The sequence below is a fragment of the Urocampus carinirostris genome, chromosome 2 (genome assembly GCF_059441175.1).
Source record: "Urocampus carinirostris isolate Australia breed hairy pipefish chromosome 2, RoL_Ucar_1.0, whole genome shotgun sequence".
NCBI classification, from domain to species: domain Eukaryota; kingdom Metazoa; phylum Chordata; class Actinopteri; order Syngnathiformes; family Syngnathidae; genus Urocampus; species Urocampus carinirostris.
In genome coordinates, this window is record NC_142350.1 from 21,063,535 (window position 1) to 21,081,450 (window position 17,916).

Consider the following 17,916-nt stretch of genomic DNA (forward strand, 5'->3'; position numbering starts at 1 on the left):
GGTTATTTTTTTCCCCCATCTGTCTTTTGAGTGCAGCATGACAGTTGATTGATGACCGTTTTAGAGTGTGCTCTTGTACCCAATCTGGTGTCCATTGGTGGGTTAGCACAGATACCCAATCTTACCATCACAGATGGCTTGGCCATGATCAGTTCAGATGTTAATTCTCTTCTCAATCACTAGTTTAGCAACTAAAGTGATCATACACTAAATGAATTGAAGGTAATCCCTATTTTTTAAACATGCAAAATGTGAGTGAATAGTAAATGTTTTTTGCATAAAATCTATATTTGTCAAATCACGATATTCTAATTATTTTCCGAGACACTGCATTTTGAAGACGGCATGCCTTGTCTTAGTCATCCTTAGCACTGACGTTATAGGAGGAACACCAGAAAAACCTAGCAAGTCAGTCGCCCATATTGTTTTACGTGTTAATGAGTTGAAGAAGTTTTTTTAAGCTACATTTAGGGAGTTTTTGTGGAGAATTTCTAGGCGTGTCGTAGGAGGATGCAGGAATGGTACAACAAATGGCGAACGGACAAAAAGAGGTTAACTGGCAAAAGCAAAACACGTAAAGCTGCCAACTGGAGGCTAACGAGAACCGTTCAAGTAATGGCAGCCGCAGCCTCACACAAAATCTGAGAGTCTGGCCGAGCAGATACCATGCAGTGAGCAGCCAGGCGAACCGGGAACCGACAATGGAAAATGGCTACGCCGACAAACGCGAAGCCGGGTAGAAATTAACAAACTAAGAATCACTGCAAAATTGGCGTTAATGGAAGGAAAGCCGATCAAAAAACATGCGGTGAAGATCCAGGCTAACTGGGAACCAACAACAAAAAGTGGCAACGGCTATGGCGATTAACGCGAAGCCAAGCAGGAAAAAAACAAGCGTCACGACAAAACCGACGGTAACACCAGGCTAGCCGGCAAAACAACACACAGTGGGAGGCCAAGGAGCGCCAATCGGGATTCTGTGTTGCTGGCTTTAAATTTGAGTTTAAAATGCCAGTAAATGTGCGAAGGAAAAAAAAAACATCTCAGAAAGTCAATGGTGCGCTCTCCTAACTTAGCCCGCACCCCAATTAATCCAGAACACATGAAGGTTGCATCATAACATTGTTCCATAACTTTGCCCAAACATTCATTTTCCACCAAAAATTCGATGACATTACCTGCAATTTTCATCTGCTTGTTTCTCACATTTTCAAATATGACGTAGTGCTCCTTCTCGAATGACACCTGTGTCCGTGATGTAACGCCAGTGCATGCTGCACTGCACGTTTGTCGTCTCATTTACCGAAACAGAGATGAATGGCGCTCAATAAATAACTGATGCACCACTCATAATTTGTGGGCTGAAAGTGGCGAACAAAATATTTCTTAACAATATCCAGGTTTTCTCGAACGCTCCGTATTGAAAATGTCTTTGATAGTATTTCTGCAAACCAAATCAACTTATTTTCCTCCTTCAGCTATTACGGGTTGACAAAAAAACGTGATCATATCGACATAGTATATTATTTTTGCTGGTGCTGCGGGTTGACGCCGGGCTTGTGGCGCCATCTTTTTTGTGAATTACCGCTCCCTAGCTTTACAAAAGTGGGAATGATTCTCCAGGCATTTATGCAGGGCCAGATGAACCTATTGGTATTTGATTGGCCAAAGCAACAGAGATATCACCGCTATGCTATGGTGCACGACACATAAATTATTAAAGGCAGATTCCTGAACCTAGCAACAGGTAATGACTGACATGTGATTGGTCAAATGCTTAAATATAAAAGCACACACCGGGAAGCAGAGAAGAATCAATAAACGGAAGCTGACAGACAAATTTGAATGACTGTACAGTATTCATCATTTGTGGCTTTATAAAAGCACAGAATGAAAAACCGCATCAATCATTAATGAACAAATATTGATACAAAAATATATTAACATCACAATCTGTTTTAGGCCAGCAGAGAAGGCACGGCATGATCTCAAGGCCCACCACTGCTGTAACTTTGCCAACAGCAGTGATGAAAAATGGGATTCTGATTCTGATTTACGCCACGCAAAGCGCACGTCTGCGACGTCATTTACACGCCTACAACTCGGTCCCTCTGGGCTGCGCCTTCGGAATAGCCCAGATGGTCAAATTAGCCGCTCCAGCAAAGCAACAAAGTAGACCGTTGGCGAAACAACACACGCGCATCCAAACGCCACCTGCTGAGTATACACTGACGCGCTTGTTCGCTGGACACGCCTCAGACGCGAACTCAACAAAAAAGCCAAAGCTTGTAATGTTAATGTCAGTGTAGATTTGGAACTCGACCCACGTATCAGCCAAATTAGCAGAATTATTGTTATGTCAACACAAAATGCGGCTAATTGGAATATCACCACTATGCCTGATTATTAGCCAAGTGACAAACTATCACACACTGGAATGCTATTTAATAACCACTGAACTATTTGAGTGGGTATGTCAAGGTTCGTATAGGTGCTTAAACATTTTTTAAAACTCTTCAATTTCAATGTTGTATTCTCAAGGATTGACAAGTGCTTGAATTTTGGGTAAGATGCTTGTAAATGGATGAAATTTGTGTTTCTCGACTCTTTTCTAAAACGATAAAGACACTTTTTGCTGGCTTTGCTTTGCCATTGCACTTTCCCCCTGGATTAACGGCAACTGGCATACGTTTTTACAGTATCGTCCTGTGGAACGTCATCGCCCCGTGAACCGTAGGTCACTACACCTAAATAGGGCACTATAAAATGTGTATCAATGCAAGGATTACCTATCAACTTTGGAAATGTAATATGGGCCATGCAAAATGTTTCTCAGTGGTGAATTGTAATGGGAAGAACTTCCTGCAACTGAAAATGTAAGCTGCCTATTAGTCAATTGTACCCAAGATTCCTTAACCTATATGGGGAGAGATTTGTCTCAAAAACAAATATGTTTGCAATTTATTGAAGATTTAAAAATCATGCCTTGATAGATGCACACGCAAGATTAAACATTTTGCCTAAGCAAATTGCAGATATATTTGTGGCTCTGCAAAATACATGATTCACACAAAACATTTGTACAAACTAGTATGTGCATATATGAAATAGTGTGGAGGGAAAAATAAAGACATTATCATATTTAATTAAAAAGTGATTAAAATTGTTAAAATTGGACTATAAAGAGCACCCCCCAAAAAATTGTATTTTTATGATTTAATTTTGTATATATAAGGCGCACGTAATTTAAAATACTGCAAGAGCTAAGGTTGCATAAGAAACAAATGCATTTAAATTAAAATAACCCTTTTCACAGAACATACAATTACATGACATTTGATATTCGCTCTAAAATTCCTTCGAAATATCCGTTTTTAGCCAGACGGATAATTAGTGAACAACGTGCGACAAAAAAAAAGGATTAAGGATTAAGGAGTTAGCATTCCAAAGTGGGCAATCTGAACTTCCGTCCCAGTCCTGTGTATTTCAGTTTTTTTTGTTTTTGTTTTTTTTTAGTAACAAACCATTAAGATGTTAACTAAAAGCAGGCGCTCCAAGAGCACTCAAAGGCAGAACAGTGAAATCATACTGGCACAAATGCTTGTGAACAAAATATTATACATTTTTTTCTATTTGATTAAACATACACAATTAATAAATACAAACAATTGGATGACAAGCTCTCAAATAATTCATAAAGTCTTGATAATTGGGTAAAAACAAATAAAACATGATTATTGCATTTTGGTTATTATAACCCCTATCATCGTTGGTTGAAATGTAACCAGGATTTGTGTACAATTTATATGTAACTACAAGAGGGCACTTGAAAACAGAGTTATGTTTCTTAAAGGCAGGAAAGTTACTGTAGACGGTATCATTTAACTGTAACCATCCATTTCTAGTAGTATCTACTGTGTTTTCCGGTATAAAAGGTTTACCGGATTATAAAGTAGACTTTCAAATTTCTTGCCAATTTTGTTTTTTTATCTGCGCCTTGTAGTCCAGAAAATACAGTACATGTGTCTTCCCTGAGTTTTGAGGTAAAACGACTTTACACCCAGTAACCGAATCAGTTCTATCAAAAATAACTGTCACAGAGTATTCACTTCGACTTAAACATTAACGGAAGATGAACTGTCTATGAACAGACTGCATTGTAATTGATGCTTTGCTTTTGAAAAGTAGTGGATTAATGCACCGTGTTGTCAAGTTAAGTCATGTTTATTTGTATAGCCCTTAATCACAAAGAGTCTCAAAGGGCTGCACAGATCAAAGACTATTGCAAACTATTATTACAGACTATTATGACACCATCCCCTCATCTAAAACCTACATGAGGGCAAATGATACACATATTATCAACATAAAATATAGGTTATTCATATGCTATAGAGTAGAAGTGTGTTTTAAGCTTAGATTTAACCATTTCCACTGGGGTTGCAGAACGGATCTCAGGGGGAAGAGCGTTCCACAGCATCGGGGCCTGGATGGAGAATGCTCTCGAACCTGCGGATTTCTTCTTGGCTCTTGGGATCACTAGTAGACCAGCGTTTACAGATCGAAGGCTCCCGGACCAGAACATAGGGGGAAATTAAATCTAAAAGATATGAGGGAGCAAGTCCATGCATGATTTGTTGTAGCAACAGTTGAGTTACAGATTTGTATTAACGCATACAAGTACCAAGAAAAGTTCATTTGTGTCGTGTTAGTCCCAACACTGCCAATCGGGGACGAGAACATGCAGGAAGAAATTCAGGAACAATGATATACGATTTATTCATATTTTTACAACCCCAGCTCGTCTTGACAGTCACTTCAAAGAAGAGCGTGACTCATACTAGGCAGGGAAAAGGTGACAACATAACAAGCAGCCGTCACGTCGCTACTTTGTCGGCTGCACATTATTTCGTTTGCCATCCGGCAGCTTCGTCTGCTCAGCTTTAAGAAGTTGGCAAAAATGTTACTTTTAGGAAGTTTTTGGCAAGTGAAGGTTTCCCTCCCTAAGCCGCGGGGTACCAGAGGACAAAAAAATGATACGTATAATAGAATGCATAATAGGATGAACAATACAGTTCATTGGTAACCCTTTTTTCGCAAACTAGTTCTTGTACTTGTTTTAAGTTTGTTTTCATTTAAAAAAAAAAAACTCATTTGTTTGATCTTCAAGTGTATAATATCCAGGCCAACTTTATTTCTGTGCCAACTTTTTGGGAACGTTCCTGAAGGGAGAACATGTGTTGGCGTACTGCAGCACAAACACGACACACTATGGGGTTCTTACTTATTCACACAAAAAAACTCCTAAAGCTTTAAGAAAGGAAATAAAATGGGTTTTGCGCTTTAATTTCTCATTCTCGGCTTGACGCAGAGAGAGTATTCTCCAGGCGTGCCAGTTGTTTTTGTTGAATCTTTGAAAATTCTTTGAAAAGTTTTATTTTTCGAGTGCTACGCCACCATTAGGTTACTTGCTGTTTTAGATGCCCACAATAATGCAAATTCGAATTAAACAGGGTTCGTACGGGTCCTTGAAAATGCCTGAACCTTTAATCACAATAATTTCAAGGATTAAAAATTGCTCGAATTTTGGGTGAAGTGCTTGTAAATGCTTGAAACCGTTTCCATGTTTCTAAAAGGTCTGCTTAAAAATGACACTGACACTACTCTCTGGTGGCTTCTCTTTGCCAATGTATTTCTTTTTCCCCCAAGAAGAACTGCAGCAGGCATTAGTTTGTATGGAATTGTCCTATTAAACGTCATCACTCCCTATGGGTCGCGCCCAAGTGGACAGGTGCATGATACACCTAAACAGGGAACTATGAAATGTGTATTAGTGCAAGGATCACGTATCAATGATGGACATTTATTACTATGGACCATACAAAAAATTACTGGTAAATTCTAACAGGAAGAACTTCCTGTAACTGAAAATGTCAGCTACATATTACTTAGATTTTTACCCAACACCTTTATGGGGAGAGATTTGTCTCAAAAACAAACTACTCAAGTTTACTCAATATTTAAAAATCATCTTTCTTGATGAATGCAGACGCAAGATTAAAAATTGCATATGTAAATCACGGATGTAGTTTTCAGGGCCAAAGTATGATTCACACCCCATTTCTACTTTTAATGTTACTTAAAAAATCTGATTATTTTTAAGTCATTAAAAATTGTATGAATTTGAAACACTGTGGAGTCTGTCACTGAAACATTATTTTCCTTTTTTTTTTAATTTAACTGACGGCCATATTTGAATGATGCCAGTCTCACATTGACAAGCAAGCTCTAATTCGTCCCCCTGACAAAGACAATAGAAAATAATCAGAAGTGCTTGATTGTCATTGTGCCCCGTGGTGCAACGATACAGAACAGAGACAACACATCCAGGAACATAAATAATAAAAAATGAACTAGAATAAAATTACCAAAGGTCGACTTTTAGAGTATCTCATCAGGTGAAACAAAAAATGAAGACGGAGAGCGAGTGAAACAAACAAACAAACCCGGAGGGAACATTACGGACAAAATTACTTCAAATTACATATGGAACATGTTCTAACTGTTTCCAATGTTGGTTCAAAAAAAGCAATTTTTCCATCGGAAATAATAATATTGTAAAGCTTGGTTAAAAAAGTCTCCAAAAAGTAGTATCGCCTCAGTATATAACAGCATAGTTTCAACGGAGCAATTAGTGGTTAATTTTTCTTCTCAACCGACCAATTTCCGTGATTTTTTCCGTCATTTTTTTGTTGCCATTACCTGTCTTATAAATATCCGTCTGATATTTATCGTGCATCGCTAACATTTCCCATCTGTTTTTTTATGCAACTATTTTTGGTGAATACCTAACTCTCAAAACCATTATCTTCATCCTGAATTTTTGACACATGTATCTTTGCAGTAAATGAAGGTGGCGTGAGACAGGCGTCAAACTCTTGCCCTGACCCAGGAGAACCGGAGAATGGCAAACGCCACGGCAACGACTTCAGGTAGTGCCCAACCTTGTATTAGCCGTGTCTTCTAAAACAATAATCGGGAACCCACAGGCGATGGATCTGTTCCAAGCCATGGTTTATTTCGTACCAGCTACACAGATAGAAAAAACATTATTTTCCTGATTTTTTTGTTATGCTTGTATTGTATTTTTTGTGTATCCACACATTTTTCACCTAAAAAACTACCTCAACATTTTGCTACGCATTATACCGAGGTCTTAAAGTAGTATGCAGGGTTCACTGGGGTGCTTGAAATCTTTGACAATGCTTGAATTTTAATGATGTATTTTCACAGATTGAAGAGTGCTTGAATTTTTGTTGGAGTGCTTATAAATGCTTGAAAAGGTTGTCACGTCTGTTAACAAGTCTCCTTGAAAATGATGCCTAAAATGCTCTTTGTTGGCTTTGCTTTTCATTGCCTCTTCCCTCGTAATTAACGGCAGGTGCCTGCTACATCTAAACAGTACACTATGAAATCTGCATTAGTACGAGGATTCCATATCAATTATGAACGTTCAGTATGAGCCTAATCCTAACCACGGAGACACTTCGGTTGTAGATAACAAAGGAAAGGGCATCATTTCATCATCACACTTTTTTGAATTCGCATTACCACATTGTACAACATTGTAATTATCTATATATGGCGAAATAACGTTGTACAAGAATGAAGAATGAATGGCTCCAAAGCCATATATGGCTCTTTTACTTTGTACAACCTCCTCAAAAAAAAAGAAATAGGACATAAATGATGTTTTTAGCTTACCGCATAATAGTTGCGATGCAGAAGCAACACAGTAAGCTTTTGGTTTAGTTTACAGTCAAGGTGTTACACCAACATACCCTGTTCTGGCTGTATATGTCTCAATGGAATCCTGAATATGGAAGCTCTATAAACAAAGTATGTTCACTGTTGAGACAATTTATGATGAAAACCCACAAAACAAACTGTAAAACCTCAAAAACACGAGCCAAGTACCCAGAGCAATTTAAATGGGTGAGCGGTAAGAGTGGGTAGATCAAAACACACATTGTGCACTCTTCTAAATACATTCATAACAGTCTTGTTTGTAGTATCTTGTGATATTTTTACAAAATGACTATTTGCACTTAATTTTGAAAATGTTGTTATGACAAGAATAATGGTCAAAATTAGCCTGGAGAGCAGCATTGGTGGTGTGTTAAATTGTCTGAAAATATGTCGTCTGGCTCTCCAAAAAAATGTTTTGCTTTCATGACCCTTTGAGTCAAAAAGTTGCCCGATCCCTGTTGTACCACATGGTGTGAATTAAAATAATGGGAGAAACCTAATTCATTTTCCTATGCATCTGTATCTGTTAATACTCCAGTGATTGCATAGAGGATTTGGGCTGTTTATTATCATAATAATCATCATTTATTATTGTTATCATTGTTTTTAATATTGTTACTAATACCGTTATTGGGCCGGATCGTGAGAATAGATTTGCGCTGTTTAAACCTGCCCGTGGCACAGATAAGGTTGCGAAACCATTGTTCTAAAAGATGAGCACTCAAGATGTTTTGTTAATTTCTCTTTGCAGTATTGGCGGCGTGGTGCAGTTCATCTGCGACGAAGACTATGTCCTCCAAGGCAGTAAAAGCATCAGCTGCCAGCGAGTGGCCGAAGTCTTCGCAGCCTGGAGCGACCACAGGCCTGTTTGCAAAGGTAAAATTAAAGTAATGCAGGATGTTTGGAATGCTGGGACAGTGGTACCTGTTCATATGAGCCTAATTCGTTCTAGGAAGTATGCACTTAGATCAAATTCCTCGTGTAGCGAGTGAATTTCACTGAAATTAATCAATAAAAAATTAAAAACTATGTATGGTAAACATACAATACATTGGTAAGATAAATATGATGATATTAATGAAATAAAATGCAAATTTATTATGAGGGAGTCACCTTAACGAAGGTGTGGAAGTTGAAGTAGGAGGACTGACAGTGCACCACTTTTGATGATATGTGAGCACTTGCTGTACACCTTACATTAAGGATTAGTTACTGTCACTTCAAATAAAAGTACACACTCAGATTTTTACAACATGTTTTTATTTGCTTCTTTTTTTAACCAAAAAACATTTTGCGGATAACAACCTGCACTCGCTGCTTTATCATGCCAGACCACAGTCACAGAGCGGCAGGCGTTGAAATCCATTCGGGTTTTACCTGATGATGGCTCAAGTTGTAGGTCTTTTGCTCTTCGTGTCGCTGGCTCCCGCTAGCTCTTTGTCGCGTTTCCACAATGACAAGTCTCTCCATCTTGCCATTACCTCATTCAGTGCCATAACGTTTACATTACCAGACGCATTGTCCCTGAGTGGCAAAACCTAAAAATAGCTCCTGGAATGATTTCAGTATGAAAAATCAACAATAGGTGGCAGCAGTGGCTTTGATCAGAAGCCCCCATTTCTTCGTTTTTATCCAGCGATGTATAGAGTGTAGGCATAGTGAAACAGTGTAGTGAGAAAATTAATTATATGGTTAAGGACGGACGGACGCTTCAAGAGCTTTTTTCTTTCTATCGACAGAAAATTTTTGACTATAACAAAATAAGATCTACAAATAAAACTCAGAACACAGAATTGCAGTTGAATGAACGACCTTTTACTGTTACTACTCAAAAGTACGAAATTGGAGGGCTTCTCCTTTAAAGCGTTTTAAAGAGCAGCTTTCTAGCTGCATGCTTGCAAAAAATTGAGTCAGGACTCCGTAATGATTAAAGTACAACCATTCCAAATGTGGCGGTTTCCCACTTGTTGAAGCTCCGCGTCATCCTTTTTGTGGGTAATGGATCTGGCGTTGGTTAGATACAGGCTCAACAGGGCTAGCCTGTCAGGGTTGTTATGTAGCATATCCGTAACAGTAGGCCAGACTTGCAGCACCATTATTGCTCCACCACCGCCTCAGTCCCTTCCCGGAGCCAAAAACAATCCAAGGAGCACTAGCTGGTGATCCTTCTTTTTGCGCTCTTCTGGCTTTCCTCAGAATCTGATTCAATTGATAAATGTCCTTTTAATGAAATGAGCCACTATAGTCACTAACTGCCGTCCTCTATGTTTTTTTTTTGGTGGTCATATTGACTGGTGTGCCCTCCCTTCTCTTTGACTAACATCATACAACAGCCAGTCTCGCACACAGTAACACTAATCCAACACACAAACCCCTCCCCGACCTGCCCCCATGAAATAATTTGCTGTTTGCTGTCTGCTGCAGAACACAATGCACAATAGATTGATACCAATGACAGTGAGGACAATTTAATTCAAAATCTGTGAAGCAGTTCACTATTGCTGTACGAAGCATGAAGCAGCGAGGGGTCTCTGTACCACTGTATGTCCAGTCTGGTTGAAATCGGGACCTGGTCTGGTTTTCCCTGGCGCACACTGAAGTACTGAGCTGAGGCAAGACGAAGACGGAGGGTGTCTGTCACTGTAAATGCCAAAGTCGTTTGTCAAAGTTGGCCTTGGGATGCCTTCAGACTCTCGGCGAGAGACGCTTACTTGAAGATAGAAGGGCAAATTTATGGGGTGCACGTTCCTTTGTGGAAGAATGAACAGAATTATTGCGTCACCTGACTAATAATAATTCGGGCGCATTCTCAAAGTATGAAGTCAGCATAATTTGGAATAAGGAGGCAAATGGACAATTCTGAGCTTAGTTTTGGACAGTCTTGTACAAATGTCCATTCAATTGAATTCTTTGTCATTAATAACAGTGTAGAAAAAATGGTTTGTAACAAGTCATCCACGATAACACGCAATAATGACTTAAAAGTGAAACAATAGGATAAGATAATGTCAGGATAGTCAAACATATTTACAAGGTATTTTGCAAATGATATATTTCTTTGGTATGTTTCTGCTGGCTTGATGTGCATTTAATAAATATTTGTTAATGTTAAACCGCAATTGCGTTTATAAAATAAAAGCACATGTTTTATCTGTTATTTGATTCAATGATATACCATTAACTAGAACATAGACTTTTAAATGAAAGTGACCATTAATTACAATTATGTCACATTTAACATGTTTGTTTTGTTTTTATACATCAATAGGAAGCTCACATTGCTTAGAAATTTGTAATTTTTAGCGTTGATTGAATTTGTTTCTGAATTTGAGATTTCCATCTGCATTTGAAGACTAAGGAAGACACTCGACACATGGCCATCACTTTAAATGTTTGGGGTCCGCTTACTGGTTAGTTGCCATTGCTGGATCTGTGTGGCATATCACAAAATTACATTAAAAGACTAGTGATTTCGTAGAATCTGTAGCTAGCGCTAGTTTTATTGAATTTACTTTTCTTTATTGTCATTGCTATCAATGTTGTGAAACATTGTATGCAACAATATTAGATAAACATGTAATAAAGGCTTTAAAGAGAAAATATTTTTGGAGTAAATAGGCAAAGATATTTACAAAGTAGTGCTAAGAAAAATGGTAAAATGAAATAATAGTCCATTGTAACAGTAGTGGAATGAAAAGTAATGTTTAAAGGGACCTATAGAACCTACCAAAGGGCGAAAAACAGGTCAAATAGGTGGTAGCTAGGGTTAAAGGAGTCTTATAATGATGATGGCTATGCTGCGGTATGGCAAGCTGGCAATGTCCTCCAGACGGGGTAGAGATCATCCAATGATCTTTTAGGTCGCGTTGATTACTCTCTGTATATTTTTCCTATTTGCTGCCATGCTCACCGCCTACCACAAGGGGATCAACATAGCAAGTACCACTAGCCACTCGCAACGGTATTTGAGTTTATCTGCAGCATGTCAGGGCTTCAGCTGTAATTGCTGTAAAAGGAAAGGTTGCGTAACGTGTTTAACTGATGCTTACGATGTTGAAAATTACAAATATAACAACGGAACTGGTGCACCTAGACTTCCTTTAACACAATCTCTTTGCAATGCGATTCAATATAAGCGGAACGTTACGATCCCCCGGTCTCCCTCTGTTTCAAATGGGTCCACAACAATCAAGCTTATTACGCGAATCATTATTAAAGATATTAGACGTCTCGATTCCTTACGATTGGCAATCTCAGATGGTTAACGCCTGTTAGGGAATCATCATAATCCCCAAAGACGAAATGATGAGCGTCTAAAAGGCAAGTTATTATCTCCGGGGGTGCGTGACGACCGCTTCTGCATACCCGGGTAGACACCCAGTGTAAAGAATGTTGCCTAACAGTGATTTGTTTGCAATAAAGCAGCAGCATTATGAGCAACTGCACAGCAGGCAACTTTGTTTGACATGACAAAGCGCTCCGTGCCGCTCGGGCGGTTGTTGCTTAGTAACAAGGCCATTATGTGCTTGGCCTCGCCGTGCCACGCACAACGTGGGAATAATATACTCCAGGTAACGTTCAATCGCATAATATGGTAATCACCTATTCTCCTTCATGTTATAAAGGCAGCTCTATGCTTATCATATTTGTAGCTCATAGTTAAAGCTGGCTCCAACAGTGCAGCTACAGTCAAGGTTTGGTACTTTGGTACGTATTTTTGCAAGCAAAGGTCCTATTTTATGATTCAGCATTTTTCTAAAAAAATGATTTATATATACTCCTAAATGCTTTAAGAGTGAAATATTTGCAATGCTATAGGAGCAAGTGAACATGTAAAATAAATAAATATATATTTTTTAAATGGGGATTAGTATTAAAAATATAGTTACTTCACGATTTGCAGTCACAATGTAAATCACGAGTATTGATGTTTAAAGTCAAATGAAAAAGTTTATTGAATTTAATTGTTTTTATTGTCAATTATATAAACATAGTGAAACGAGATTGGACATGGGACTCCAGGGTAAAACATGGAGTAAAGACTTGAAAGAGACAAAAAGAGAAAACACTATCAGGATAAAAGCCAGACATTTTTTCCTACAACATAGCGCTTGTAGACTGGCCTAAGATAGTACAATAGTGCAATGTTTGTGATTAAAAATAGTGCATCATAAGAATGGTGGAATTAACAATATGCAATAATACTTAGAAGCAAAAAAAAAACGTAAAAAAAAAAATATATATATTAAAAAAAAAATAATAATAATATATATATATATTAGCATTGGAAAAACCTGGTTCATCTGGTCGGCTCAACGCACAGGGACGGGACCCCCCGACCTTCGCTGGAGCAATAAGTAAGTAAGTATATATATATATATATATATACATTAATGAGAATATGTTCAACTTTCAACTTTTTAAGGACACGTAAAACAAGGCACCCTAGATATTTTAAACAAAGCCCTTCTTGAAACGAGAAGTTTCTATGGCTTTGTTAAAGAACAACGCATGGAATATTGAGTCCAGTCTGCTTGTCACAGTCAAGATAAAATGTAATAAAATAACATCCCTGCAGGTTACAAACTTTAATATCAGACACTGTAAAATTGTATTGTTTCAAATGATGCAGGTGCGATACTAATAGACTCTTCTTGATAAGCCAATACATCCAGCATCCGGACTCGTCCAGATTACACCAGCATCAGGAAATTCGTGCAGCCTCGCCAGCTCGACCATTATACTGCAAACGCACGTAATTCCTTTCTGCAAATTTCGCCGAGGCGAGGCTTAAGTTGGAGCAAAACATGACTGCGTCTGCAGGGAAAGGGTAAAAAAACGGAATTGTGGGCGGATTACGCTGTCAACGCAGGTATCGTCACGGCAGACCTGGCTGAATGTAAATGTCGAATCAGCTCTTCTTTGTTGCAGAAGCTGAGCCGAGCCAACAGGGATTTGATCTTCAAGTCACTTGTACTACAGAGGACATTTTTTTCCCCCCACTTTCCTGTTTACATTTATTTATTCAACCAGATTTCACAGGCGCGTCACGTCTGTATATGCCGAAGAATTCGATGAGTACACAACGTGTTGTTACTATTTCAAGGAGGACAGACAGACGTCGCAAGTGGCAGTGTGGCAATCGGGGTTACTGAAAAAGCGCCACTGAAAAAAAAAAAGTAATCGGTTACAGGTAACAATTACTTCATTTAAAAAGTAATCGCGTTACCAACCCCAGATTACTGACAGCAAAATGTAGCTAGCGCGTTATTTTGAAAGTAACTGACTAGTTACACATTGCCGCGTATACTTGTATTGAAGCTGACCCCCTAAAACTGCTTAAAGAGACAATGTGTATTACTCAACCTATTAATGTCACTGTATTGTATAGATAAAAACAAACAAGTGCTAAAATGCATGAAGAAAAATACAGACTACGGAGTCTTAAAGTGACTAATAGGCACCGTTTTTCCTTATTATTTTTCCGCCCAGCCTTTTGTGAATGAAAGAAAAAAAAAAAAGGAAAAACGGGAAAACATCGAAAATCAAAAAAACAGGAAAAACAAGGGCAAAAAGAGAAGAGAAGAAGAAAAAAGGGGGAATTAAAGTCAAAGGGAAAACAGAAAGAAAAAAGAACAAATTGGAATAATGAAGAAAAGCAAAAGAAAGATAAAAAAACAAAAAAAGTCAGAAAATGTAAAGATAAACATTGTCATGTCATCATTAAAGGTGTGATCATTATTATTTTTCTTTTTGCTTTATATATTAGTTTTTTTCATATTTTTTCTCTGTACTTCTGCATAACTTCCTGTTTATTTTTAACTTTGTAGTATTTGACTGTTTAATGCCAATTTTGTTTGTAATGATACAATGTTCTGTTGTTTAAAAACTTCATACTTTTATTGAAACGGTCTTTTGATGCTCTCTGTTTGACCAACGTGGTGCTAAAACTTTATAACTTCACAACGAGATCCAATGCACTTAAATTTGCATTGATCAACCTGCTTAGTGGCTTGTAAATTGTGCAACACAGTGAATCGATGAGGTAATAAGTTGCCAACACTTCTGATTATCGATTCAAATCGATTTTATTGATTCATAATTGCAGCTGTAGTTGTAAATACAGACGCTGCCCTACTTACAAATGGACCACCCGGACGATCGTTTGTAAGTTGAATTTGTTCGTAAGTTGCTTCAGTGCTATTTTTTTTTTTATGTTTAAGGTTTATATAAGTATGTTTTAAGGCTTGTATAAGTAACCTGTATTGTTTGTACTAAAAAATTAACATTTCATGAAATAATATGCTCTTTAAAGATAAAGTTGAGTTCAACCTACTTTTGAAAGATGCGCTTCAAGAGGTACTCCTCAGTGGTAAAAAGTGGCCGAAAAAAAGTGTTAGGACCATTTTGTCAACCGCATCAAGCTTACTTATTCCACTTTCATTTCAAAAGAAATGGCTTACCTCTTCTTTACACTTTACACCAACCATATTGAATGGATGTACAAGATATTAAACAATAAAAACGTATAAGCGCTAGAGATACAGTACTGTACACGTTTTTATGTTTACACACGAACTAGGAGGTAGAAGCCGGATTTCTTCTTCGGGGTGGATGCTGGGTGACCTCTTACAGCGCCACCACATGTCGGTAGTGGCGGAAAAAAGCAATACAGTAATGTCCTGTACTCAGAAAAGGTGCACAAAATACAAAATCTTACTTACAGCAATGTCCAGATAATTTTCGACATCCCGAAAATCTTTTTCATATATACCATTTCACGTAAGTCGAATGGTCATAAGTAGGGAAGCGTCAGCACGGCTTACATGTAGGTATAAAGGAAAAACATGAGAATACCAGCAAGGATAAATTACGCGACCTCATACTCTTAAATTGTCGTATGTAGATGTAAACACCCTCTTTTGGAGTTATCAGCAATCTGCTGGCAAATATAGGGTTATGTATCTTTTCATGAGCCAAGAAGGGATCGTCAAAGACAGAAGACATTGTAATTCTTAACTTGCTTTTAAAAAGTAGTAGAGTAACGCAATGTTGTAACTACAGTGTTTGCCGCATACGCTCGGATAAAATGTGAGTTTCCTTTTGGCCCAGCCCTTCAAAACTAGTGAATCGGTCGGGCTTGGGCTGGTTCGGGCTTTTATACCCGTGAGCCGGGTTAAGTCTGGCTGGCTTTTATGAGGCGCCTCTACTTACCTATACTGCAAATGATTAATAAAGATATTGACACCTTACACGCGTAAACATTCTAATGAGGCTAAAGAAACTACCTCTTTTGCCTTCTAGTAAATGTGAAAGTCTAAACCAGGGGTCTCTAACCTTTTTATGCTGAGAGCTACTTTTGGTTACTAATAATAATAATAATAATAATAATTTCCTTGTATTGTCATTCTGTGTAACAATGTACACAGAACGAAATGTCGATTGCACCTGACCCGTTGTAGCGAGCCGATGCAGCCGCAGCCAACAGAGAGCGCCGCCGACCACTTTTTAAGTCTTAGGAATGACTCGGCCGGGGCGCGAACCACCGACCTCCCAGTCTCAAAGCGGGCGCCTTACCATCTAGGCTAATTACAGTAATCCCTCGCGGTTAATGGGGACCAAAACCACCCGCAAAAAGTGAAAATCCGCAAAGTAGCGATGGCCCTTCAAAAATGCTTAAAAAAATTATATATATACATACCAGCTCAGTAGCCTAGATGGTAAGGCGCCCGCTTTGAGACTGGGAGGTCGGTGGTTCGCGCCCCGGCCGAGTCATTCCTAAGACTTAAAAAGTGGTCGGCGGCGCCCTCTGTTGGCTGCGGCTGCATCGGCTCGCTACAACGGGTCAGGTGCAATCCACATTTCGTTCTGTGTACATTGTTACACAGAATGACAATACAAGGAAATTATTATTATTATTATTATTATTATGTATATATATATATATATATATATATATATATATATATATATATATATATATATATATATATATATATATATATATATATATATATATATATTTATTTATTTTTTTAAATTATTTTATTTTATTATTATTTTTTTTTTAAACCCGCAAAGCTCTGAACCCGCGAATGTGGAACCACGAAGTAGCGACGCCCCTTTAAAAATGTTTAAAAAAAAAAAATATATATATATATATATATATATATATATGCTCAATGCTTATGTACTTAATGCATATATATCTCATCTCATCTCATCAGCCGTACCGCTTATCCTCATTAGGGTCGCGGGGGGGCTGGAGCCCATCCCAGCCATCTCCGGGCAGTGGGCAGGGGACACCCTGAACTGGTTGCCAGCCAATCGCAGGGCACACAGGGACAGACAACTCATTCGCTCATTCACACCTAGGGACAATTTGGACCGGCCAATTCACCTGAAATGCATGTTTTTGGAATGTGGGAGGAAACCGGAAGCAAGCACGGGGAGAACATACAAACTCCGCACAGGATGTCTGGAGCTGGATTTGAACCCACGACAGGTTCCCATGACATGAACTGTGCCGCACAAGCGCTAACCACTGCGCCGCCGTGCTGCCTATACATATATATATATATATATATATATATATATATATATATATATATATATGTATATATATATATATATTTTTTTTAATTTTATTTTATTATTATTTTTCTTTTAGACCCACGAAGCTCTGAACCTGCGAACGTGGAACCGCGAAGTAGCGAGGTCCCACTGTATCGCAAAGGGCACCCAGTTTGACATGCTTTTTTTTTAAATCGCAACTTAGTTAGATGGCTTGCTAAATAGCTAAAAAGTAGCTTGATAGTTAGCTAGAATAGTAAATCTATCTATCCATCTACCCTGGTCATATCCCTCGAGAGGGGTGACCGACTAGTAAATAGGTAAAGAATTAACAAAAAAAGGGAGCTATCTAAAAGAGTAAAAAGCCAACTAAAAAGCCAGAGGGAGATAAAAAACTTGATAACTAGCTAGAAAGGAGGCCAAAACTTGATAAATAGCAAAAAAACATAAATCGTCAGCTAGATAGTATACAGAATATGTAAAAAGTGGGTACATAGCTTGCTAAAAAGCTAACCATGTAGGAAGATACCTAGC

The 17,916-nt window shown here is 38.2% G+C and overlaps 1 protein-coding gene across 2 annotated transcripts in view; it reads left to right on the top strand.

Annotated features, from left to right (window-relative positions):
* The window catches only part of csmd3b (CUB and Sushi multiple domains 3b), a 493,867-nt gene that overhangs the window by 299,316 nt on the left and 176,635 nt on the right, over positions 1 to 17,916 (top strand). For both annotated transcript variants that reach the window (XM_088329348.1, XM_088329349.1), the window contains exons 8-9: positions 6,905 to 6,992; positions 8,561 to 8,685. In XM_088329348.1, the coding sequence (XP_088185474.1) occupies positions 6,905 to 6,992; positions 8,561 to 8,685 (213 nt within the window). The remainder of the gene's footprint in view (positions 1 to 6,904; positions 6,993 to 8,560; positions 8,686 to 17,916) is intronic.